At 45.2% G+C, this 26,034-nt stretch overlaps 1 protein-coding gene across 3 annotated transcripts in view; it reads left to right on the plus strand.

Moving 5' to 3' along the window:
• MFSD11 (major facilitator superfamily domain containing 11) overlaps nt 1-26,034 on the plus strand; it is a 722,948-nt gene that overhangs the window by 643,868 nt on the left and 53,046 nt on the right. For 2 of the 3 annotated variants that reach the window (XM_068263650.1, XM_068263651.1), the window contains one exon: nt 6,375-6,510. The exons of the other annotated variant lie outside the window; for it this stretch is intronic. In XM_068263650.1, the coding sequence (XP_068119751.1) occupies nt 6,375-6,510 (136 nt within the window). The remainder of the gene's footprint in view (nt 1-6,374; nt 6,511-26,034) is intronic. 3 annotated transcript variants of the gene reach the window in all.

Raw genomic sequence — 26,034 nt, forward strand, 5'->3', positions numbered from 1 at the left:
TGTTGCGGTGAACGAAAATGACATCCGCTGAAAGGATGATGAGTCATACCCGGAAGCAAGTGAGTCCCTTATAAAAGAATGGATCCAGTGCCCCTAAGCCACGCCCTGAAGAAGCGTCATTTGACGCGAAACGCGTATGGTGGGAGGAGCCTATCGCCGCATCACGCTTGACAAGCGGCCCCGCTGCCTAGCGCCGACACTGTCAGCGAGCCTGGCTTAACTTGCACTACGCCAGCCAAAGTGAACTGTGCCCATCCCTGAGCCTAGATGCTCCGCACATATGTAGGACACCACAAGCGCGTTCGCACAGCATGCCAATACTGGAGGTGACCACAGCTGAGATAGGCCCTGCTAAGGAGAGCATGTGTGGTGAGCCCAGCATTCGCAAAAGGACAGCAACAGATACCTGGATGCGAGAGGACGCATGGAGCAAGTGAGGGACTGACACGCTCAACAAGCTGGCGCAAGTATATTCATAGAATTGGAGGAATGATGCATAATTACTGACGCTTCCTGCTTGTTTCTTGCTGCTTGTTATCTGCCAGTGAAGTTCTGTGGAACTGTGCTAGTGCTTGGCCGGCTAATGCTTTTGCTGTAGCTTTGTTGCTAACCCAAAAGAACTTATCCCCATAAGGGGGAAAGCAGCTGCTGTGTGTATGGTGGTGTGCTGTTGGGTGACAGTTAGGCAGACTGGGCTTGTGCGCATGGAGCATAAGAGTCCTTTTGACAGACTCCATGCACACAAGCCTAGATTGAACATCTGGGGGATATGTGAGAAGGCTTCTCGGTTTTAAACACATACTGAATTCTGCGCAGAAACAGTTTTTAAACAGCTATTTGTGTATTGGTTCTCTAAAGGAGCCTACTTGTAACTTGAATATTGATTGTGCAATAAAGAAGTAATGTTTGAACCTAGATGAAGTGGTATTTGAGGCCAATCTATGAACCTTTTTCTTTATGATATTCTCACTGGCTATACCAATGCACGGGTTTAAGTAAATTAGAGAAAGGTTATGCACGATCAGACTACAGCCCCATGGTAAAATCCAACTCTTGAGTGTAATTAGAGTACTGCTTCACACTGACACACCAAACTCACTGTGTAATGCACCGCAAACAGCTGTTTGCGTAGTGACGGCTGTGCTGGACTGGTCCGCACCATAGCGAGCGTGCAGGCCGTGGTGGTGTTCAAACCCATATGGTCGCCGGGCTGTGGTAGCTCAATGATAGAACAACAGTGACTGTCCAGCTGATCAAATTTGCTCTGTCCACAATGACCTTATTATCTTCTTGTATGTAGGTAGGCATAGGTAGGTTCCCCAGTATAGGTAGGTAGGCATAGGTAGGTGTCCCAGTAGTTAGCTAGGCAAAGGTAGGAGTTCCAGTAAAGGTAGGTAGGCATAGGTAAGAGCCCTAGTATAGGTAGGTAGGCATAGGTAGGTGTCCCCGTATAGGTAAGTAGGTGCCCCAGTAGTTAGGTAGGCATAGGTAGGAGACCCAGTATAGGTAGGTACCCTAGTATAGGTAGGTGTCCCCGTATAGGTAAGTAGGTGCCCCAGTAGTTAGGTAGGCATAGGAAGGTGTCCCAGTATAGATAGTTAGGCAGGGCCTGGCTGGCACAGTAATAGCAATTAACAAGGTCCAGCTGCAACAGATAGGGCTTTATAATGCAGTGTCAGTGGGAAACACAAAAAAAAACACACATCTGGAGAACATTAGCTCTCAAAAGAGCTGTTGAGGGGTGCTGTTTTAGCAATAACAACCAGCCAGGAGCAAGCTAACAAGCCTACAAGAGCCTAACTAATCTTTCCCTATGAGAGTCTGCCAGCAGCTGCCCCTTCACTAATTACTGCAGGCACACGAGGGAGTGTAAAAGCCAGCGCTGCCTGCCTTTTATAAGGGGGGGGGGGGAGTGGCTCCAGGAGAGAGTGTAGCCCAATTGGCTACAATGTGCCTGCTGACTGTGATGTAGAGGGTCAAAGTTGACCATAATGGCGCACTATGGGGGTGAACCGAACTTCCGCAAAAGTTCGCCTTCGATGGCGAACGCAAACCACCGAAAGTTTGCCTGGAACCGTTCGGGCCATCTCTAGTAATATAGAGCTGCTGTGAGAGACACAGTGTTTCTATGCATGTACATTGTAAATATTTACATGAATTATGTATATTACTGGCTGTAATATACATCACTCCTGTACAGGGCAAAATGATTGGTTCAAGGATCATAATCCCTTGCACCAATAATTGCTGACTTAGGAGAGGGGGGAGTGTGCATGTTGTGGAACTGACACTTTTTTATTTATTTATTTATTTATTTTTTGCTGCATTTTATTTTATCAATGATAATTGTTACTGAGCTGTAACAATGATCATTGAGGTGGTGGGAGGTAACTGATTGGTCAAGAGATCACATGATCTCTTGGGCCAATCACGGGGATTTCCGGGAACGCGCATACAGGTGCACAATCTCACCAGGAGCCAAGGAGCAGGTGTGTGGCCAGGTTTTGTGAAGATCACTGTTCAATCGTCGGAACAGTGATCATCAAGGGGTTAATTTAGCGCTGATCAGTGCAGGAACGATATGGTCCCTTACTCTGATCGGTATTACCACGGGCAGGTGCGCGTGCGGGAGCATTACAGCGTGAGCTGACAGCTGTGGTGTGGCTCCTACGCACAGCAGGCTTGAGCAGCCTCTGTTTTGGACGTAGGGGCTACGTACTTAATGCGAAAGTGCTTAGGGAGACTGCAGATAAATTCCTGATACACTGGTATAAAAACCCCTTAAAGTTGCCCAAGATTTTCCCTTCTCACCTCTCTGTATGTTCGCCGTTGTGGTGGTAGTGGGAGCCTTGTGTATATCTTTTGGGACTGTGCAGAGGTGCATGTCCTTTGGGCTAAGATGTTTACCTTATTTAACTCTCTGTATTTCTTATTTAACTCTGTCTGTATTTCTTGCACCTCTGCACAGGCCCTTTTATACACTCATGCTCCAAATGTTCCTGGTGTTTTCACAAGGTTTTATACTATGTGCATTTTAGCTACCCAATGGGTGATTATTTATAAGTGGAAGTCTTTCACCCTTTCCCACTCTGTTAAAGCAATGTCTAGATTTATTGATGGAAGCTGACAGTTTGGCTCATGCTATTTCTGCTTCCAGTGAGAAGTTTCAATTCAGTTGGGCTAAATGGTTAAAGGGACTCCGAACACCTCTATCCTCATGGGTATGCTTTTAAGACAGACGACTTCCAACAAAGTCATGCTATGACCCCTCTGGAGGAGCCTCTTGCAATGGTCATGCGTGTCACTTCCTCTTCCTGGTTCATTCAGTGATGCACTTCTCTAACTGAGAAGACAGTGGTAACCCAGAAGTTATAACATAAGATGGCAGCTGCGATTTTTAAATTATAATCGAACGAAAACTATTTGGTGTAGAATGGTCGATTCCGGCATCAATTCACATCAAGAAAGAGGAGAGCACAAGCTACAGAAAGGTATGCATCTTTAAGTACCTTATAGTACTGGTCTGAGTCTTAAAGGCATGCCCATGAGAGGTGCTCGGAGTCCCTTTAACTTATCGCACACCTTTTTCTTAGATCTCTTGGTTCTTCAACCTATAAGCTGTAAATTACTTTTATTTGCTTGGTTAGCTATTTACCTTGCCTGGTAGGACTATGTTTTACTGTCCTACTGTCCTGGTTGTCTAAACTCTAGATTTACATTACTTTGTATTTGTATCATCTGTCAATTTTCTATTTTGCTGATGTACAACCATCTGAATGTATGCTGCTGACTCATACAGTCTATGCAATCTGTGTGTTATTGCTTTTAGTAAAATATTTTGTAAACTAAAAGATCTTACTCTTAAAGGGACTCCGAGCAGTGCAGAAACTATGGAAAGATGCATACCATTTTATAGCTCTCTTTCTCCTCTTTTCAACAATATATAAACCGCCACCCTACGCCTTTTAGTTTTCGATATTTTCGCGATCGAAATTGCGGCAAACGCATTGTCGTTGGAAAGAGGAGAAAGAGAGCTTCAAAATGGTATTCATCTTTCCATAGTTGCTTGTATTACACAGGACGACTTTTCCCCAGTCGGCAGCTGAATGGAGCCGCTGACTTTGGGGAAAAGTCGTCCTATGTAATACAAGTAACTATGGAAAGATGCATACCATTTTGAAGCTCTCTTTCTCCTGTTTCCAACAACACATAAACCGCCGCCCTACGCCTTTTAGTTTTCGTTATTTTCACGATCGAAATTGCGTTTGCCGCGATTTCAACCGCGAAACATAAAGGCACTGCTCGGAGTACCTTTCAACTGCTTCATCAAATATATCAATTGTTTGGGCAATGGTCCTCTATTGACCTTCACTAACACTCAAAAATCTGGGAAGGAGATCTGGGGGCTTAAAGGAAACCAGAGGTGAGAGTAGAAGGAAAAAAATATAGCAGCTTCTGATGAGTCACATATGACAAAACATGTAAAGTGGAGCCTAGACGCGGAAGAGATTAGCACAACGCACGTTGAAGATAGCATGGCCCTGAACGAAGGAGGATGTGGATGACAGAGCGTGCGGTGGTCAAGGGACTCCATTAGCACAGAGTGGATGCTTATGCCAACAGGCCAACATAACGGGGGAGAGCATGATGATAAAACTCTACGCCCATGATTTTAACTCAGAAATTGTAAGTACGAGTAAGTGCAAAGGAATTTAATTTTTTTTTTAATTAAAGTAACAGTATTACACTATGCTGAGACCTTTTCATTGAGGTACTGCTGCTTAGGAAGAGGTCTGAATATCGGGGAAGTTTCCATACATTGCCACAGTGGTGAGGGACGGACCCGGGAACAGTCTCAAGGCTTCATCTGACCTGCCAGTAGGTCTTTCCACACGGTGAGTGTCTCTCACTAGGTTGTGGTGGAGGCTGTCTTTTTGTGGAGCCCAGTCTGGGGGCTATGAGTGTGGCATATGCTGGAATTGTGGAAGAACATTTGTGAACGTTACAAACGTGAAATTCAGCACCTGACTACCATCTGGTGGCAGGAGGTGGTACTGTGAGTGCCAACCTCTGATATTGTATATTCAAAAAATATAGTAGCCTCCATATCAAACAATGCAAGCTACCTGGCCATCCTTCTGATCCTATGTCTTTAAAACTTTTAGCCATAGACCCAGAATGAACAAGCATATTTGGTGCTTTGACTCTTGATTCCAATACACCACCTTCATGAACTGGTAGTTAGTTTTCTGCATGACAAGTGCCATTGTAACAGAATATCCAATGTTGTTCTCTTCACTTTGTGGGGTTTTTCATGTTATGACTGGGTCCTGCCTTTTGCCTGCCCTCATGTGTTGTGCGGTGCAGGCACTTCTCTCTGTCATCCATTAGCCTCTGCAACAATTCTCATGCCTGCTCCTCAGGCCAGGGTTTTGTAACCTTTTTCCTCTTAACAGGTTTAAAGGTTTACAATGACTTTTGATTTCATTATGTTTATTCTCCCATTGGGGAGGCTGTTTCTTACTTCCTGTCTGTGAAGAAAATATTTACAATCTGGACAGCACTGATGGAAACATTTCAGATCTTTTCTGCTGCCATTCTGTTTTTACACTTTTGGAACCTAATTCAAGTCCTTGGCATCATAGGAACAGGAACAGCGAGTAGCAGCAGTAGCAAACTGGCAGATATTTTTATACCCTGGTACACAAATTAGAGTTTCATCACCCAAAATGTCAAGATAGTTTTGTGTGACAGTTTGGAATGAGCGATCTAGGGACACGCTATTTGGTTCTATGAGATCAGTGTGGACTGGGTAGGGAAGAGGAAGAGTGCATGGCACCAAACATCCCAAACATCAAAAATTTCCTTTGAAGTCCCTGCACAGACAAAGCTACATCACGTGGCGTGATCCATCCTGGAGGATCACAGAAGAGGAAGCCAGCAATGTGGAGACCTGTACAAAGTTCAGATTTCCTGCCAAAACCATTAGGAACAGTTGTTTCGATTGTTAAAAGTGAATACCTAGCTTTACACTTCTGCTGCTCTCCCAAAACTTTTTTCCTAGCTTGGATTTAACAGTCTAAAATTATGTATTCTTTAAAAAAAATTAGCATGGAATGTACAAAAGTAAAATGTATTATCACTTTTTAAGCATGCATGCCTGCAAGACTGACTATCCTTTGAAGTCCATGATCTATAGGAATGGTTATTTTATTTTCAGTCCACCAGGCATTTGGTGTAGGAAACTGTGAAAACTGTTCATATGTTCTGACAACTGTAGTAGCCATAGAATTTGCCAGCCTGTTTATTGATCTTTTTAGTTAAAGCTTACCAGGTCCTTCCAATTATTTCTGTACATCCTTTGTTTCTTTCAGCAAAGCCCTGTCTATGTTCTGCAGCTTTCTGCTGGGTTTAGGAGATAGCTGCTTCAACACTCAGCTGCTCAGTATTCTGGGCACTTTGTATGCAGATGACAGTGCTCCGGCTTTTGCCATCTTCAAATTTGTGCAGGTGAGAAATTATGTAATAAAACTGTACAAGCATGCGCATAGATACTTGGTTGCTGATTTAAAGTGTACCTGAACTGTAAAAGGAAATACTTACCTAAGAAAAGAGAAGCCTATGGATCCTGTAGAGTCTTTCCACAGGGTCCTCCGGTCCCCCCTCAAAGGTTTCAGACGAGCGTCTTGGAAATCTGATCAGGGCCACACTCTTCTTCTAGCTCGAGTGCGGCTATATTGTGGCCATGCAGCAGAGCTGTGCTTATGTCAGAAGAGGAGTGCAGCCCTAATGTTAAGTAGGATCCCGGCAAGCTGCGGCAGGAGAAAAGAGGACACATGAAGCCTCTATAGGATCCAGAGGATCTCCTCTTCTTAGCTATCTTCTTTTTGACCTGAGCTTCGGCTCGGGTTCACTTTGAAGTTTTGACATCATTTTTGTTGTTATAAGTATTCTAATTTAAATCAATTATGCATTCAAAAGGTATGTAAAAATGCAGCTGTTTTTGGAACGTACCGAAGGTACCATAAGGTAAAACTTGCTACACCAATTTGTAACTGCTTATTTCCTTATCTGCCTCCTCCAGCTTGCCTGTTCACTCTCCTAAGGGCTTTTTTTTCCTCAGGCAGCTGTACTGCTCGTTTGTTAAGCAGTCCAGCGTCCGGGTCAACCGCCCATGGGTATCATTCAGGTTTAATTTAAATTCAGCCGATTGGTAGCGTTTGTTACTCCACACGTGTCAGTGATTGACACGCTGTGACGTTACCAAGCAGGGAACAAGTGTCTCATATCACATCTGAGCACAGCAAGCGATGTGCTCAGATGCAACTCCATGGGGGTCTCCTGTACCTAGCACTAGCAAATGGTGGATGGAAACAGGTGGTGACGCTGATTCACCACCTTTCAGAAAATCATGGAAATGAGCCTTGATACCGTTAGCATGCAATCAGGCAACTAAAGTAGAGCCTGTCAGTAAGAAGGGTAGATTCAAATGAAAGAGCATAAACTTTGCTACTTGCATGCACATGTGACTAACTGGGAGGTGCTCGACTGGGCTCGATTGTTATGCTTGATTTTAAATAATGATCTATTGAATGTTTATGTTATGGCCAGAACCTAAAGTCTGGCCACTTCGGGTTCTGGCTGGCCAAAATTTAAAGTGGCCTTGTTACAGCGGCCATTGTCAGAAATGACTTGATGCCAGCAGCATGAAACTAAGCCTGAACTGGGACTTTAAAGGACCACTGTCGTAAAAATCTTAAAATTTAAAAAACGTATACAGTATATACTAAACCTGGTGCGTCCATATTCCAGGAGCGTATTGTACAGTACATGTTCTCCCCATTGTCATCTTGTGTCCACTATGTGTCCCTTTCTGTCCCTCTGTGTGTGGCATTCCTTCCTGCCATTTTGTGTGATCCTCTTGCCCCATGTGTCCCCTCATGTCCTGTGTGTCTCCTCCAGCCCACCTCTGTGGTCCTCCAGGCCCCTTGTGTCCACTCCTGCCCCCCTGTGTGTGTCTGTGTCCCCTCCTGCCCCCCTTGTGTGTGTTTCTGTGTCCCCTTCACCCCCCCTGTGTGGTCCTCCAGTCCCTGTGTCCCCCTCCTGTCCTCCTGTGTGTGCCCCCTCCTGTGCATGTCCATGTGTGTGCCCCCCCCAGTCCCCATCCTGTCCTCTGTCCCCCCCCCCCTCCCATGTCGAGCTCTCCCCCGGTAACAATAACTGCAGAGCAACTCACCTTTCTATGGATTCCAGTGCTGTGTAGTCTGCTGTGTGGTCCTCCGCCTCCAGCATGTCAGCTACACCTGTAAATGAAAAGTTAGCGCAGAGACACTCACCTACTCAGAGGCGGCGGCACGATCTGCAGACATCTCGGTCCCGGGAGGCCGAGATGTCTGCTCACCTACTCGGCGGCAGCCGGGCGGTGGCAGCACGATCTGCAGACATCTCGTCCCGGGAGGCTTCCCCTAGTGACGGCTCCTGCTAATGAGTCATGGGGAATGACTCATTGAATCATTCACAGGAGCCATCTCTAGGGGAAGCTGCGCGGCTCCCCCTAGTGATGGCTCCTGTTAATGATTCAATGAGTCATTCCCCATGACTCAATGAGTCATTAGCAGGAGCCGTCACTAGGGGAAGCCTCCCGGGAGAGATGTCTGCAGATCGTGCTGCCACCGCCGCGGCTGCCGCTGAGTAGGTGAGCGTCTCTGCGCGAACTTTTCATTTACAGGTGTAGCTGACATGCTGGAGGCAGAGGACCACACAGCAGACCACACAGCGCTGGAATCCATAGAAAGGTGAGTTGCTCTGCAGTTATTGTTACGGGGGGAGCGGACCGGCAGACCACACAGGGGGACAAGGCAGGGAGTCCCCGACAATGCGGCGGATCGGCGGTTGGCATCGGCAGGCGGTTCTGAAGTCGGGGATTCCCTGCCTTTGGAATATAAGACGCAGGTACTTTTTCTTCCTATTTTTGGGGGAGAAAAAGTGCATCTTATATTCCGAAAAATACGGTACATTTCTTCCAGAGTAAAATGAGCCATAAATGACTTTTCTCCTATGTTGTTGTCACTTACAGTAAGTAGTAGAAATCTGACATTACCGACAGATTTTGGACTAGCCCATCTTCTTATAGGGGGTTCTTAGGGTTTTCTTTAATTTTAAAATCACTTAGTGAATGGCAGAGGCGCTGAGCTATGCACCAGACTTATTTGAGTTTTATGCTCCGTTTCTATTGCCTGATGAAGCGGGAGATGCTCGCAAAACACTTTCTGGAGTATATAAATTTTTGTTGTTTTTAATATACACAACACTCGTGTGTGTCTGCTGGGGGGAGGTAAGTCCCACCTCTGCCTCCTCTCATTTTAAACATTTTAGAATATTTTATCCTTTTGGTGCCTCTGTCTGCTTATACAGCTCCTCCGCCCACCCTTGGTGGAGGGGCGTTGCCCCTTTTTTCTTATCTACAGAGAGCAACTTCTTAATCCTGAGTGGGACAGGTCTAATCTCCTCACCTGCTGATATAGTGGTTACCTGGACGTTAACCCATGTTTGTGAGTATAAATGGATACTTACTTGTCATATCCACATACCAGTACATACTACACTATATTGGGCTCTCGGTGTCTCTATTCTAGTGAATGGCAGTTGCTCCGTCCAACTGCCAAAACAGTGTACTGTGAGCAGGGAGGCTGTCCAGCATCACTGTATAAATATTTTTCAGCAATGTCTTTATAAAGAATAAAGGCCATGCTGAGAATCTCCCATGAAGAGATGGACTAACCCTAAACCTGTTGGTAATGTCAGATTTCTACTACCTACTGTAAGTGACAGCAACATAGAAGAAAAGTCATTTATGGCTTATTTTACTTGGATGAAATGTACTTCTTATTTGTATGTGTTATAAATTTTAAGATTTTCATTACACTTCCTCTTTGAAGCACACCTGTAATCACCACGTATTCTATGTCTAAAATTAATTTTCTGCACACCCCATAGAGTAATTTTCATTTTGAAGCTTAAGAGCCATACTTTTTATTTCCCTGGATTGTGGTCACATGAGTATGCCAATGAAAGGTGCTGCATACCAGATGCATACCAGAAGACTGATCCAATATTAACATAAGTTGATTTTTTTCCACATCATGCATAAGAGATAACAACCTGTAGGCATAATCATGTGACTACATATGCAACCGCTACTATGAATGTGGGGCATTTACTTTAGACAGGGTATATATGGTTATGGTTGCTGTGCTACAATGTTGTATCTAAATATTTTCTTGGGGAGTTTGACATTGCAGGGTGTAAATAGATACGTACATGTGACTTTTTTTAATGGAGAGACTGTTGTAGCTAGAGATATTTCTGCATTGTACAAGCATTACTTTGTAGAGTGAAAGGAAAAACAGACCTCTCCAGGTCACTTGTATACATTTTTAAGGGACCTGTTTGGAAACTGTATTTAAATTCTCTCCATATTCCTGATGTGTAGATCAGGCCATTTTAGAGCGTTTCTCAGCGCCCTCACTAACTAAGAAACTTTAACTGACCAGACCCAGTTGTTTTGACATTTCTCAATAGCACCCCAAGGACAAAAGCCTCACCCAAGTAAACATCTACTGTATACTGTGTGTGTATATGTGTGTGTGTGTATATATATATATATATGCTCAATCACAAGAAAATGTATGCGTGCTCTACGCCAAGCTTAACCCTTTCAAGTCTAGCTGTGCAAATCTGGCTAAAATGGCTTATCATGAGACATGCTCATGCAGAAATGCATCTGCTTTCGCATGCCAAACTTTGCAGGGTCAAAAACCAATACCGCGAAGCGGTTGCCCCGCGGGAATTAGTTCATGCTATACAGCACTATCCAGGAGCGCCTCGGGGAGGCTTCCCATTGCCCCCATACAACCGGGGGGGCTGTGGGGCCCCAGGCTCTCTCACTGCCTAGGGACCACAGCAACACCCCGGAGGTGGAGGCTGGGTAGCGCAGACGACCCCCCCAAGCGTGGCCGGCGCCGGGGGGGGCCATCCACACCCATCTCCCAAAAATTTAAAAACAGGCACTTACCTGAACGTCCATTGCGTTCTGCTGCTGCGCATCGACTCGGGGCACTGCATGGGAAAGGAGTGACGCATGGGTCACCCCGAGCTGTGGGGCTCAGGGCTGGCTCACACACATCACTCCAGAAGGGGGGGGAGGACAGGCACAGACAGCCCACTTATAGAGCAAACCATCCACCACCTGCCTCCAAAGGACAGAATGCAAATATGCTCAATCACAAGAAAATGTATGCGTGCTCTACGCCAAGCTTAACCCTTTCAAGTCTAGCTGTGCAAATCTGGCTAAAATGGCTTATCATGAGACATGCTCATGCAGAAATGCATCTGCTTTCGCATGCCAAACTTTGCAGGGTCAAAAACCAATACCGCGAAGCGGTTGCCCCGCGGGAATTAGTTCATGCTATACAGCACTATCCAGGAGCGCCTCGGGGAGGCTTCCCATTGCCCCCATACAACCGGGGGGGCTGTGGGGCCCCAGGATCTCTCACTGCCTAGGGACCACAGCAACACCCCGGAGGTGGAGGCTGGGTAGCGCAGACGACCCCCCCAAGCGTGGCCGGCGCCGGGGGGGGGGGCCATCCGCACCCATCTCCAAAAAATTTAAAAACAGGCACTTACCTGAACGTCCATTGCGTTCTGCTGCTGCGCATCGACTCGGGGCACTGCATGGGAAAGGAGTGACGCATGGGTCACCCCGAGCTGTGGGGCTCAGGGCTGGCTCACACACATCACTCCAGAAGGGGGGGGAGGACAGGCACAGACAGCCCACTTATAGAGCAAACCATCCACCACCTGCCTCCAAAGGACAGAATGCAAATATGCTCAATCACAAGAAAATGTATGCGTGCTCTACGCCAAGCTTAACCCTTTCAAGTCTAGCTGTGCAAATCTGGCTAAAATGGCTTATCATGAGACATGCTCATGCAGAAATGCATCTGCTTTCGCATGCCAAACTTTGCAGGGTCAAAAACCAATACCGCGAAGCGGTTGCCCCGCGGGAATTAGTTCATGCTATACAGCACTATCCAGGAGCGCCTCGGGGAGGCTTCCCATTGCCCCCATACAACCGGGGGGGCTGTGGGGCCCCAGGCTCTCTCACTGCCTAGGGACCACAGCAACACCCCGGAGGTGGAGGCTGGGTAGCGCAGACGACCCCCCCAAGCGTGGCCGGCGCCGGGGGGGGGCCATCCGCACCCATCTCCCAAAAATTTAAAAACAGGCACTTACCTGAACGTCCATTGCGTTCTGCTGCTGCGCATCGACTCGGGGCACTGCATGGGAAAGGAGTGACGCATGGGTCACCCCGAGCTGTGGGGCTCAGGGTTGGCTCACACACATCACTCCAGAAGGGGGGGGAGGACAGGCACAGACAGCCCACTTATAGAGCAAACCATCCACCACCTGCCTCCAAAGGACAGAATGCAAATATGCTCAATCACAAGAAAATGTATGCGTGCTCTACGCCAAGCTTAACCCTTTCAAGTCTAGCTGTGCAAATCTGGCTAAAATGGCTTATCACGAGACATGCTCATGCAGAAATGCATCTGCTTTCGCATGCCAAACTTTGCAGGGTCAAAAACCAATACCGCGAAGCGGTTGCCCCGCGGGAATTAGTTCATGCTATACAGCACTATCCAGGAGCGCCTCGGGGAGGCTTCCCATTGCCCCCATACAACCGGGGGGGCTGTGGGGCCCCAGGCTCTCTCACTGCCTAGGGACCACAGCAACACCCCGGAGGTGGAGGCTGGGTAGCGCAGACGACCCCCCCAAGCATGGCCGGCGCCGGGGGGGGGCCATCCGCACCCATCTCCCAAAAATTTAAAAACAGGCACTTACCTGAACGTCCATTGCGTTCTGCTGCTGCGCATCGACTCGGGGCACTGCATGGGAAAGGAGTGACGCATGGGTCACCCCGAGCTATATATATTTACAAGTCCTTCTAAAAAAATTAGCATATTGTGATAAAGTTCATTATTTTCTGTAATGTACTGATAAACATTAGACTTTCATGTATTTTAGATTCATTACACACAACTGAAGTAGTTCAAGCCTTTTATTGTTTTAATATTGATGATTTTGGCATACAGCTCATGAAAACCCCAAATTCCTATCTCAAAAAATTAGCAAATCATGAAAAGGTTCTCTAAACGAGCTATTAACCTAATCATCTGAATCAACTAATTAACTCTAAACACCTGCAAAAAATTCCTGAGGCTTTTAAAAACTCCCAGCCTGGTTCATTACCGGGCAAGACTGCCGACCTGACTGCTGTCCAGAAGGCCGTCATTGACACCTTCAAGCAAGAGGGTAAGACACAGAAAGAAATTTCTGAACGAATAGGCTGTTCCCAGAGTGCTGTATCAAGGCACCTCAGTGGGAAGTGCGTGGGAAGGAAAAAGTGTGGCAGAAAACGCTGCACAACGAGAAGAGGTGACCGGACCCTGAGGAAGATTGTGGAGAACGACTGATTCCAGACCTTGGGGGACCTGCGGAAGCAGTGGACTGAGTCTGGAGTAGAAACATCCAGAGCCACCGTGTACAGGCGTGTGCAGGAAATGGGGCTACAGGTGCCGCATTCCCCAGGTCAAGCCACTTTTGAACCAGAAACAGCGGCAGAAGCGCCTGACCTGGGATACAGAGAAGCAGCACTGGACTGTTGCTCAGTGGTCCAAAGTACTTTTTTCGGATTAAAGCAACTTTTGCATGTCATTCGGAAATCAAGGCGCCAGAGTCTGGAGGAAGACTGGGGAGAGGGAAATGCCAAAATGCCTGAAGTCCAGTGTCGTGTACCCACAGTCAGTGATGGTCTGGGGTGCCATGTCAGCTGCTGGTGTTGGTCCACTGTGTTTTATCAAGGGCAGGGTCAATGCAGCTAGCTATCAGGAGATTTTGGAGCACTTCATACTTCCATCTGCTGAAAAGCTTTATGGAGATGATTTCATTTCTCAGCACGACCTGGCACCTGCTCACAGTGCCAAAACCACTGGTAAATGGTTTACTGACCATGGTATTACTGTGCTCAATTGGCCTGCCAACTCTCCTGACCGGAACCCCATAGAGAATGTGTGGGATATTGTGAAGAGAAAGTTGAGAGACGCAAGACCCAACACTCTGGATGAGCTTAAGGCCGCTATCGAAGCGTCATGGTCCTCCATAACACCTGAGCAGTGCCACAGGCTGATTGCCTCCAGGCCACGCCGCATTGAAGCAGTAATTTCTGCAAAAGGATTCCCGACCAAGTATTGAGATAGGAATTTTGGGTTTTCATGAGCTGTATGCCAAAATCATCAATATTAAAACAATAAAAGGTTTGAACTACTTCAGTTGTGTGTAATGAATCTAAAATATATGAAAGTCTAATGTCTATCAGTGCATTACAGAAAATAATGAACTTTAACAATATGCTAATTTTTTGAGAAGGAAGTGTATATATGTACAGTATATATATATATATATATATATATATATATATATATATATATATATATATATATATATATATATATACATAGTATAATTTTGCTCTCATATCAGAACATTAAAAATAGGTTACCTTGAGTAAAAATTGGTTGTCAAACTGATGAGTTGCAGGAATGCTGGAGTAGTACCGTATTTTTCGGAATATACGACGCACTTTTTCTCCCCCAAAAATAGGAAGAAAAAGTGCCTGCGTCTTATATTCCAAAGGCAGGGAATCCCCAACTTCAGAACCGCCTGCCGATGCCAACCGCCGATCCGCCGCATTGTCGGGGACTCCCTGCCTTGTCCCCCTGTGTGGTCTGCCGGTCCGCTCCCCCCGTAACAATAACTGCAGAGCAACTCACCTTTCTATGGATTCCAGCGCTGTGTGGTCCTCCGCCTCCAGCATGTCAGCTACACCTGTAAATGAAAAGTTAGCGCAGAGATGCTCACCTACTCAGCGGCAGCCGCGGCGGTGGCAGCACGATCTGCAGACATCTCTCCCGGGAGGCTTCCCCTAGTGACGGCTCCTGCTAATGACTCATTGAGTCATGGGGAATGACTCATTGAATCATTAACAGGAGCCGTCACTAGGGGGAGCCGCGCAGCTTCCCCTAGAGACGGCTCCCGTGAATGATTCAATGAGTCATTCCCCATGACTCAATGAGTCATTAGCAGGAGCCATCACTAGGGGAAGCCTCCCGGGACGAGATGTCTGCAGATCGTGCCGCCGGCGCTGAGTAGCTGAGCGTCTCTGCGCTAACTTTTCATTTACAGGTGTAGCTGACATGCTGGAGGCGGAGGACCACACAGCAGACTACACAGCACTGGAATCCATAGAAAGGTGAGTTGCTCTGCAGTTATTGTTACCGGGGGAGAGCTCGACATGGGGGGGGGGGGGGGACAGAGGACAGGATGGGGACTGGGGGGGGGGGCACTCACATGGACATGCACAGGAGGGGGCACACACAGGAGGACAGGAGGGGGACACAGGGACTGGAGGACCACACAGGGGGGTGAAGGGAACACAGGGACTGGAGGACCACACGGGGGGGGGGGGGTGAAGGGGACACAGAAACACACACAAGGGGGGCAGGAGGGGACACAGACACACACAGGGGGACAGGAGTGGACACAAGGGGCCTGGAGGACCACAGAGGGGGGCTGGAGGAGACACACAGGACATTAGGGGACACATGGGGCAAGAGGATCACACAAGGTGGCAGGAAGGGATGCCGCACACAGGGGGACAGAAAGGGACACATAGTGGACACAAGAGGACAATGGGGAGAACATGTACTGTACAATTCACTCCTGGAATATGGACGCACCAGGTTTAGTATATACTGTATACATTTTTTTCCCCAGATTTTTGCCCTCTAAACCTAGGTGCGTCTTATATTCCAGAGCGTCTTATATTCCGAAAAATACGGTAATTTAAATTCTGAATCTATTATAGACTCTCGTTTGGCCTCATGTAGTCTCACAAGACTTCCCGTTGGTTCTTTTGTGGTATGCATTTTTTTATCGATCAGTTTGGATGCTCAGGCACTCCGCATGCCCTACTTGCACTTTGAATTTAAATTAATTATTCTACACTTAAAAAGCATCTACTTAGGAAGTAAAGAGCATGCTTAGCCGGGCTGCTGCTCTCTTAAGCTGCTCCAGATGTTTCTGATTTCTACACCCTTAAACCAGCTGTGCTGAAACTGGACCTAAAATACAGGGGAATCTTATCCACCACGACTATGGCTACAACCGCAACCCATCAGAACATATGGATTACTTTGGGTGACAGAGATTTAAGCTGGATTGAAATCTTCCATGACGCCTCACATTGCTTAATACACCCAGCCTTCTAGTAGTTGACCTTAGACAAGACATTCAACCTCTCTGTGATTGCCCTCTCTCCATCCTGTGAGTAATGTATTATCCAGTATCCAAGGCATATGTACCAAGTTACTATCTTTCTACATATATTTTATCATTTACCTTCAAACTCTAAAACAAGGAACTATTTTATAAAGAAAAATCTATGATCCAACTCTGTGTAGGAAGAAAGCAGTTTGCCCAGACCCCCTTTGATCTCAGCATGATTCCGAAGTAAAAGCCAGCCATCCAAACAGTCTATTGTCTCTAATATTAACATAGAAATACTCATCAAAGGATCTTCTCTCTGCCTGCCCCCTCTATTTCCCACCACCACCACCCCCAAAAACAACTACAAATTAATGGTGGGAATTCACCATGTGTTTTTGGCGGATAGATGGCTCAATAGATAATTTCCGAAAGGTCTGATCTGATTTTGATCGTTTTTCTGATCGATTTTCTCATAGAAAATCTAATTTGTATCCCCAGCATAACAATTCATTTGCTGTCCTTCTAAAATCCTCTGGGATATTCAGAAAAAAAATAGGGGGAGGAGAGGTAGTGGGTCCAAAAATAGATCTTCAAATAACACCAAGGAAAATGTACCAGCTTTGACAGTGAGCAAGCCTCAACAACATTGCTGTCCCCAGGAGGGCTCCATCAAAGCCACACTTTGCAATGCCAGATCAATAAACAACAAAACAGCAATCACACATGACTTAATAGAGTTCTCTGATCTGACATTTTTGATGGAGACTTGGCTTGGGGAACATGCAGGCCACACCCTGGCAGCTGATGTGCCGCCTAACTACTCATTTTTGCACTGTGATAGGCAAGACCACAAGGAAGGGATGGGGGGTTGCCCTATGTTTCAGATCCCCTTTAAACATAAGGTCCCTGGCCATAGGCCCCACCAAATCATTTGAATGCCTGGCAGTCCAACTCTCAGCTGAGAAGAACATCAACATATTGCTCATATTCCGACACCAGGAGATGGCTCAGCCTTTTGTAAGGAAATCTCTGAACTCACATCCTGCCTAACAGTAAAACACCCTAGATGGATCATCTTGAAATATTTCAATGCATGGATGGATGACCACACCTAGGAAAACAACTACTTCTCACCATGAATGAACTAGGTTTTTCTCAGGCTGTCAACCTTCCCACCCACAAGAAAGGACACACTCAAGATCTTATATTTTATTCAGGACTCTTAATATCACACGTGGAAATCCACCCAGTAGTATGGTAAGATCACCACACCATCCACTTCTCTCTGACAGCACCAGCAATAAAACACAGAGGGAAAGAACTCCTAAAATACCGTTCCTTGAAAGATGTTTTACCCCAGCACATTTGGAATATCCTTAACTTTAACGGAATGAATAATCATTGCTCAGACCCAGACTGCATGATCCTCAAGTAAACCCACGCTGTCATCTGACTTTGATGTCATTGCTCCAGTACGCATCAAACGGTCTACACCACTTCACCATGCATGATGGTTTGATAACTCATTAAAGGAACTAAAAAAAGAAGTGCACAGACTAGAAAGACAGTGGAGTAAATCAAAGGACCTATGTGAGAAATTTGCCTGCTACTTTTTTGACAAAGTGTCCTCCATAAGGTCTCCTATTCAGTGGTTCTCAACCTAACTAACATACTGGCAATGGCAGGACCATTCCAGACCCAATCCAGAACCATTAGTATGTTAGTACTGAGTGTAAGATTCTATACGTTGGTTGCTATGGGCAACAACACAACACCTTTGTTCGGCACCAGCAACTCATTAACAGGAGCTGCAAACACGACTCTCATCACAGCAACAGCATTGGAGATAGAACTCCTCAGGTGTCCTCAGAGTTTAGGAGTTTATTCCGTCAACAAATATACAGTACAGTTTGTTACATCTTAGCAAAGCAGATTCTTCTGTAGTACGTCTTCTTGGCGTTACAGGCTCTTGGTCCCATTCCTGCTGAATGGTAACCAGTCTTTATCTTCTGTCTATACTACGTTACATCTATACTACATAGCCCGGAGACCTATCTACTATATACAACATACAGTTATATGAATGAATAAATGACAAAACCTACATAAGAGTAAAAGGTTGGAAGCCAGCAAAGAGAAGAAGTGACTCTCTTCAGCCTGTGACCCCCTTTAATAGACAAGACAAGACAAGACAAATAACATTTATATTGCGCTTTTCTCCTTGCGGACTCAAAGCGCCAGAGCAGAGCAGCAGCCACTAGGGCGCGCTCTATTGGCAGTAGCAGTGTAAGGGAGACTTGCCAAAGGTCTCCTACTGAATTAGTGCTGGCTTACTGAACAGGCAGAGCCGAGATTCGAACCCTGGTCTCCTGTGTCAGAGGCAGAGCCCTTAACCGTTACACCATCAGCCAACTGCATACCGGTCACCAAAGAGTTAAATGTGACATCATCTGAGCCATCCCCCCAAACCTACAATTGGCTCAGACCCCTTGTGGTGTCATGACACACACCTACTTAATTAATATTCCGAGTCCATGTTTGGTAAATATTGGCCAAAATATTGTTTATCTTTCTGCCGTCTAATGGTCTGGGGCAGTTTAGGCCTGTGGCCTTTCACCAGGGACATGTTCAGGACATGTTACTGGTAACTGCTTGCATCCTCTCTCCTGCGAGAAACTCTTCTTAAAGGTATACTCTGTGAACTAAGCCTTTTACCTAAACTCCGTCCAAATAACTGAGGCCTACTTATATAACACTGAGCTCCTATTGGCTGTGATGGTGGTGCGGGCGGGTATACACTGAGACAACAATTAATAGGCGCTATTCAATATAGTCTGCTGCGCTCTGTGTTAACCAAACGTCCAATATATCCAGTGAACCTTGTAAGATAAAGCACATATGCTTCACATAGGGTGTAACGTAACGCACTCAGAACACCCAGTGTGTACACACTAAATCAATAGTGAAACTGTCACCTTAAGGATAGAATGGGAGGTCTGCTTACCCTGCAGATTCTTGCAATTCGGCAGCCATTGTCTCCATAAACAATGATCCTATATTCAACAGAGAGCTTATCATAGTATTTCTTATTTCTTGGCCACAAGTACACCATACCAAGTATATCACATGGTGGGTTCCACAGGTCATAAATGTTCTCATCTTATATTCTTTATTGGTGTTAGAAGATTTGAACATGTTAGTTTTCTTAGCCGTACCCAATTCACACCCTTTGCAAGCACCACATGGGAAAAATCCAGGCCTTTGTCATCCCATCAACCTGGGCTTAGGTGGTGGCTCAACCGTCCCCCAAATACATTTACCCATTCTGGCAAGCGCCAAGTTAATGTGCTGCAGCCGTAAGGTGCATGGCCTTGCTACGGTGTGATGCAAGGTTATGCACCTGAAAGCCTATACACATGTTTGGTGCAAACCAGGTCCATCATAGGAGGCTGACCTTTATCATGCCGTGATACCGGTATTCTAATACTGTCATTGCTTAGTAGCACCGATTTTATACCACTGTTTTTTTTCCTGTTGGGGGGAAGAATGGGGGCATATTGCTCGTAGGAGATTGTAATATGTCGCCTGGTCTATCGCAAGATCGGGTGATCTCGGTGGACCCCAACACTGAGCGTTTCTGATATTTTTTTATAATTTTATAGTTTTTGGTTTTACTAACTGTAATCAGGAATATTTATGCTTGGGGATATGTCCGTGGATGTTACAATTTTTATTTTGCTGTTGTATTTTTATATATGTATCAAGACTAATGTTTTGTATGTAATGAGAAGATAAGAGGCATTATATACCGAACTTTGCCAATAGTAGAGCTCCCCCCGCTGGTTGTAGGAAGTGCGGGCACTGGAACGCACACAGGAGCCTGGCTTGACACGCAAACTAGGCGGAAGAGTGGGATTATAAAGTCCGGGACTATTGAGCGTGCGTACAGCCCCTGATGAGTCACGCCCTGTGATGAAACGCGTAGGGCGGAGCTAGGACGCAGGCTATCCAGCATTACGAGAGACTGTATGTTACAGCGGGGAGGTTACAGACGGCAAGAGTGAGATACTGATTTATGCTATCTCATCAAGGTTTTATTTTGTACGTAGTGCATGAGCAGGGCCGTTTTAAGATAAGAAATACTGTTTTACACTATGATAAGCTCTCTGTTGAATACAGGATCATTGTTTATGGAGGCAATGGCTGCCGATATGCACTGAATTGCAAGAATCTGCAGGGTAAGCAGGCACTTTAGGGGGGCGCGCAGGCCTCCCATTCTATCCTTAAGGTGACGGTTTCACTATTGATTTAGTCTGTACACACTTGGTGTTCTGAGTGCGTTACGTTACACCCTATGTGAAGCATATCTGCTTTATCTTACATGGTTCACTGGATATATTGGATGTGCCTGGCTCAGAAGGAAAGGACGTTTGGTTAACACAGAAAGCGCAGCAGACTATTTTTAATATTGACATTACCTTTGGACAAGAGGAGCCTGTATGCAGCCGTGTTTATGCTCGCTTGAAAAGCGCTAAGTACTGTCACAAGTTTGTTCCCATTGAGCGCAGCTTTCTGCTTGAGTTTTAATTAATAGGCGCTGCTGTGACAGGCAGCATTTTGGCCAATCCGAGTGCTGCTGTGTACATTCAATACATCTCCCGCTTAAGCGTATGGTTTTTTGAATGGGACATAGCGTGCGCTAGGCTACGGAAAGTTTTAACTGCATCTACTCAATTTAAGCTGCACTGCTAAAGCAGCACAGCAAAATCTTCTTACTTCACATCAAAAATATAGGTTTTCTTGGGGGACAAGGAGGAATATATCAGCGAGGTGCAGCAGTAGGGCTATTGGAAAATGGCGTCCAGTGCTGGGCTCCGGCCACCATTTTCCTGTAGCCTGTGGGGAGGAATAGCGGGGCAGGCCACAGGAAGGGGAGAGGAAGGCTAAGAAGGTGGCTGAGGCTCTTCCATCCAGTGCCATTTGCAGATTGTTGCTGCATGTGGCTGGATGTGTGAGATGGAGCGCTCACGTTTCTGCTGTGCAAAAATAGCAATTTAAAAAAACTTTTTATAAAAGCTTAATTTAGGAAAAGGAGGGTTGTTAGTAGTGAAGTGGATAGGTAGGCTGGTGGGGGGGAATAACTGTTCTTTTTTCAATCTTTTTTCCTTGATGAGGCCCAGGCATAGAGTTTTGTTTGTTGTTAATAGTGCAAGCAGGCGACTGCACTGTCACTCCTGCCCAGCGCATCTCCCCAGACTGGGGGGATGTGCAGGGAACGTGCATGTGCTGAAAATGTGGAGAACCACTGGTCTACAGCACCTTCAGTGCTTGTAAATAGCTATAAGAACAAGTTAACATCCTGGGCTAATTTCAAAGGCATTAGTGAAGAAGAGATTTCAGACCTCCTCAGTTACCTCTGCCAGACAACCTGCGACCTGGACCCTAGACCAATTAAGCACATGCTGAAATGCCCTGACCTGTTTGGTCCAGCATTTCAAAAAATAGTCAGTTGCTCACTGCATTCAGGGAGGTTTCCTACCTCGCTAAAAGAAGGAATCATCAAGCCCTTTCTCAAAAAAACTTTCATGGATCCAGATGCAATGAGCAGCTACAGACCTGTTTCCAACCTCTCCTCCTTTTTAGGAAAAGTTATTGAAAAGGCTGTCTATATGCAACTTGAAGCCAGTCTCTCCGCAAACATCTTGGACCATCTACAATCTGGCTTCAAGAAACACCACCAGGAAGGATAGAACAGGGAAAAAAGGTGGGGGGGCTTGTCTTGTTGTTAAGAACTCTTTTACAGCTGTCCAAATGATGAGATGGATGAAGATTGCGAAGATGTGGAGTCAGTTTGGGTAAATATTCATGGTGGAAATAAAGGTTGCCAATTGCTTATTGGGGTATGCTACAGGCCACCGCATATTCATGAAGCTGCAGAACTGCAATTACTACAGCAGATTGAAAAAGCTGCAAGTAAAAATGAGGTCATAGTTATGGGTGACTTCAACTTTCCAGACCATGACTGGAGTATTGAGGTTAACCATTATGATAGAAGCAGCAGATTTCTGGCAACACTACAGGACAGTTACCTGACTCAAATGGTAATGGAACCAACTAGGGGGAATGCATTATTGGATTTAATCATTTTAAATAGACCAGATAATGTATCAAATGTGCAGGTTCAAGAACATTTCGGAAATGATGATCACAACATAACGTTTGATCTGGTGACTGATAGGCCGCAGTGCAGCGGGACCACGAAAACTATGAATTTTAGAAAAGCAAAGTTTGATCAACTCTGGCAGGCACTAAGTTGGTTGAACTGGGATAATGTACTACAAGGGGAGGACACTGAAGGGAAATGGCAAGCTTTTAAGCTTATTCTCAATCAATATTGTAGTATGTATATCCCATATGGAAACAAAACGTCTAGGAATAAAAAAGGCCTCTATGGATGAATAGAAAGGTTAGAGATAAAATGAAGGGGAAAAAGAATGCCTATAACGTCCTAAAACAGAAGGGGACTAAGGCTGCATTAAGCAATTATAAGGAGTGCAATAAAAGTTGTAAAAAATAAATTACCGGTAGGCTGGCAAAGATTGAAGCTGAAAATCAAATCGCTAGGGATATCAAATCTAACCCAAAGAAGTTTTACAAGTACATCAACTCTATAAAAAGAAAGGTTAACTGTATTGGACTCCTAAGAGATGAGGGTGGGTACTCAATGGTGGATGACCAAGGTAAGGCAGAGTTAGTAAATGCTTTCTTTGCTTCTGTCTTTACAAGGGAAACATCACTGTTGCAAATTACAGATGCAGAAGAGTCTCAATCTTCCAATTGTAATATTAAATGCTTAATGCACGAAGAAGTGAAGGCAATACTAAATAAATTAAAAATAGACAAGGCACCTGGCCCAGATGGCATGCATCCTCGGGTCTTAAGGGAATTAAGTTCAGTTATAGATAAACCCCTTTATCTTATCTTTTGTGACTCTCTTTCAACTGGCAGAGTCCCAGTAGATTGGTGTACAGCCCACGTTTTCTCATTATTTAAGACCCAACAAAAAACATAGTTACATAGTTATTTTGGTTGAAAAAAGACATACGTCCATCGAGTTCAACCAGTACAAAGTACAACTCCAGCCCGTCCCCCACATACCCCTGTTGATCCAGAGGAAGGCGAAAAAAAACCCACAAGGCATGGTCCAATTAGCCCCAAAAGGGAAAAATTCCTTCCTGACTCCAGATGGCAATCAGATAAAATCCGTGGATCAACATCATTAGGCATAACCTAGTAATTGTAGCCATGGATGTCTTTCAACGCAAGGAAAGCATCTAAGCCCCCTTTAAATGCAAGTATAGAGTTTGCCATAACGACTTCCTGTGGCAATGCATTCCACATCTTAATCACTCTTACTGTAAATAACCCTTTCCTAAATAAATGGCTAAAACGTTTTTCCTCCATGCGCAGATCATGTCCTCTAGTCCTTTGAGAAGGCCTAGGGACAAAAAGCTCATCCGCTAAGCTATTATATTGCCCTCTGATGTATTTATACATGTTAATTAGATCCCCTCTAAGGCGTCTTTTCTCTAGACTAAATAAACCCAGTTTATATAACCTTTCTTGGTAAGCGAGACCTTCCATCCCACGTATCAATTTTGTAGCTCGTCTCTGCACCTGCTCTAAAACTGCAATATCTTTTTTGTAATGTGGTGCCCAGAACTGAATTCCATATTCCAGATGTGGCCTTACTAGAGAGTTAAACAGGGGCAATATTATGCTAGCATCTCGAGTTTTTATTTCCCTTTTAATGCATCCCAAAATTTTGTTCGCTTTAGCTGCAGCGGCTTGGCATTGAGTACGATTATTTAACTTGTTGTCGATGAGTACTCCTAAGTCCTTCTCCAAGTTTGATGTCCCCAACTGTATCCCATTTATTTTGTATGGTGCTAGACCATTGGTACGACCAAAATGCATGACTTTACATTTGTCAACATTGAACTTCATCTGCCATGTATGTGCCCATATAGCCATCCTATCCAGATCCTGTTGCAATATGACACTATCTTCCTGAGAGTTGATGATTCTGCACAATTTTGTATCATCTGCAAAAATAGCAACATTGCTCACTACTGCATCTACTAGGTCATTAATAAATAAATTGAAGAGCACTGGACCCAGTACAGACCCCTGTGGGACCCCACTGCTAACAGTCTCCCATTTTGAGTACGATCCATTGACCACAACTCTTTGTTTTCTGTCCATTAGCCAGTTCCCTATACATGCACACAAACTCTTCCCCAGTTCTTGCATCCTCAACTTTTGCACCAGACTTCTGTGGGGAACAGTGTCGAAGGCCTTTGCAAAGTCCAAGTATATCACATCTACAGCATGCATAATTAAGCAAACAATGTTGCTATGTTAATTATAGTTAAAGGAATGGGGGGACAGGTACTAAAACCTGAAAACAATAACTACAACAAACGAGACAAAGCACCCCCGTATATCAGAAGTATAAAAGAGCAGAAAAAATTGGTCCAAAAGCCAGATGTAAATGCAAAATATAATTTATTAATGCCAGCTACAAAAATATAAAAACATCTAAAAACAAGGCTAGTCACACTCAAACCGAGGTCCCTAATATAATGTGTACAATATCTGAGCCCTGCGGAGTCAATAATAAATTATAAGTAACTATTTGTCTAGGGGGGGGGGGGGGGTTTAGCAGTGAAAAATAATGTCACAATGTCAGGTAAATGCAGTACCAATAAGCTTATAATAAGAACACTGTGCTGCAAACTTCCCCAGAGAAACACAGGAAAAATGATTATTTCAAACATACAAAACCGTTCTCCCTATATCTGCATATAAATATAAAGTGCACATGCTGACTGTGCAATAGAAATAACAAGGAGTGTAGACCATAAAAGGATCGATTGACAATTATCAATAATATATAACATCTAAAAAGACTGTGCAAAAAACAGCTAACAAGCTAAACTTAAGTTGCAATAATAGCAATGTGAACAAAATGAATGGAGTATAAGTAGAGGAAGTAATCAAGGAAAGACTGTGTAATAGAGCAGACAGAGAGAGGAAAATCGCAGGGCTCACCTATGTAAATCGGTAATCGGGCTTGAGAACGGCTGCAAGAACGCTCCTGCGTCCGTCCGACTAGTTCCGCCGAAGCTGCTGAGGGTGGGTACTCAATGGTGGATGACCAAGGTAAAGCAGAGTTAGTAAATGCTTTCTTTGCTTCTGTCTTCACAAGGGAAACATCACTGTTGCAAATTACAGATGCATAAGAGTCTCAATCTTCCAATTGTAATATTAAATGCTTAATGCAGGAATAAGTGAAGGCAAGACTAAATAAATTAAAAATAGACAAGGCACCTGGCCCAGATGGCATGCATCCCTCGGGTCTTAAGGTAGCCATACACTGGTCGATTTGCCATCAGATTCGACCAACAGACAGATCCCTATCTGATCGAATCTGATCAGAGAGGGATCGTATGGCTACCTTTATTGCAAACAGATTGTGAACCGATTTCAGCCTGAAACCGATCACAATCTGTTGTGGTGGTGCCGCCACTCCCCCCCCCCCCCCCCCCCGCGCATACATTACCTGCTCCGCCGGCGCGACTCCCG

The sequence above is a fragment of the Hyperolius riggenbachi genome, chromosome 12 (assembly GCF_040937935.1).
Source record: "Hyperolius riggenbachi isolate aHypRig1 chromosome 12, aHypRig1.pri, whole genome shotgun sequence".
Taxonomy (NCBI): Eukaryota; Metazoa; Chordata; class Amphibia; order Anura; family Hyperoliidae; genus Hyperolius; species Hyperolius riggenbachi.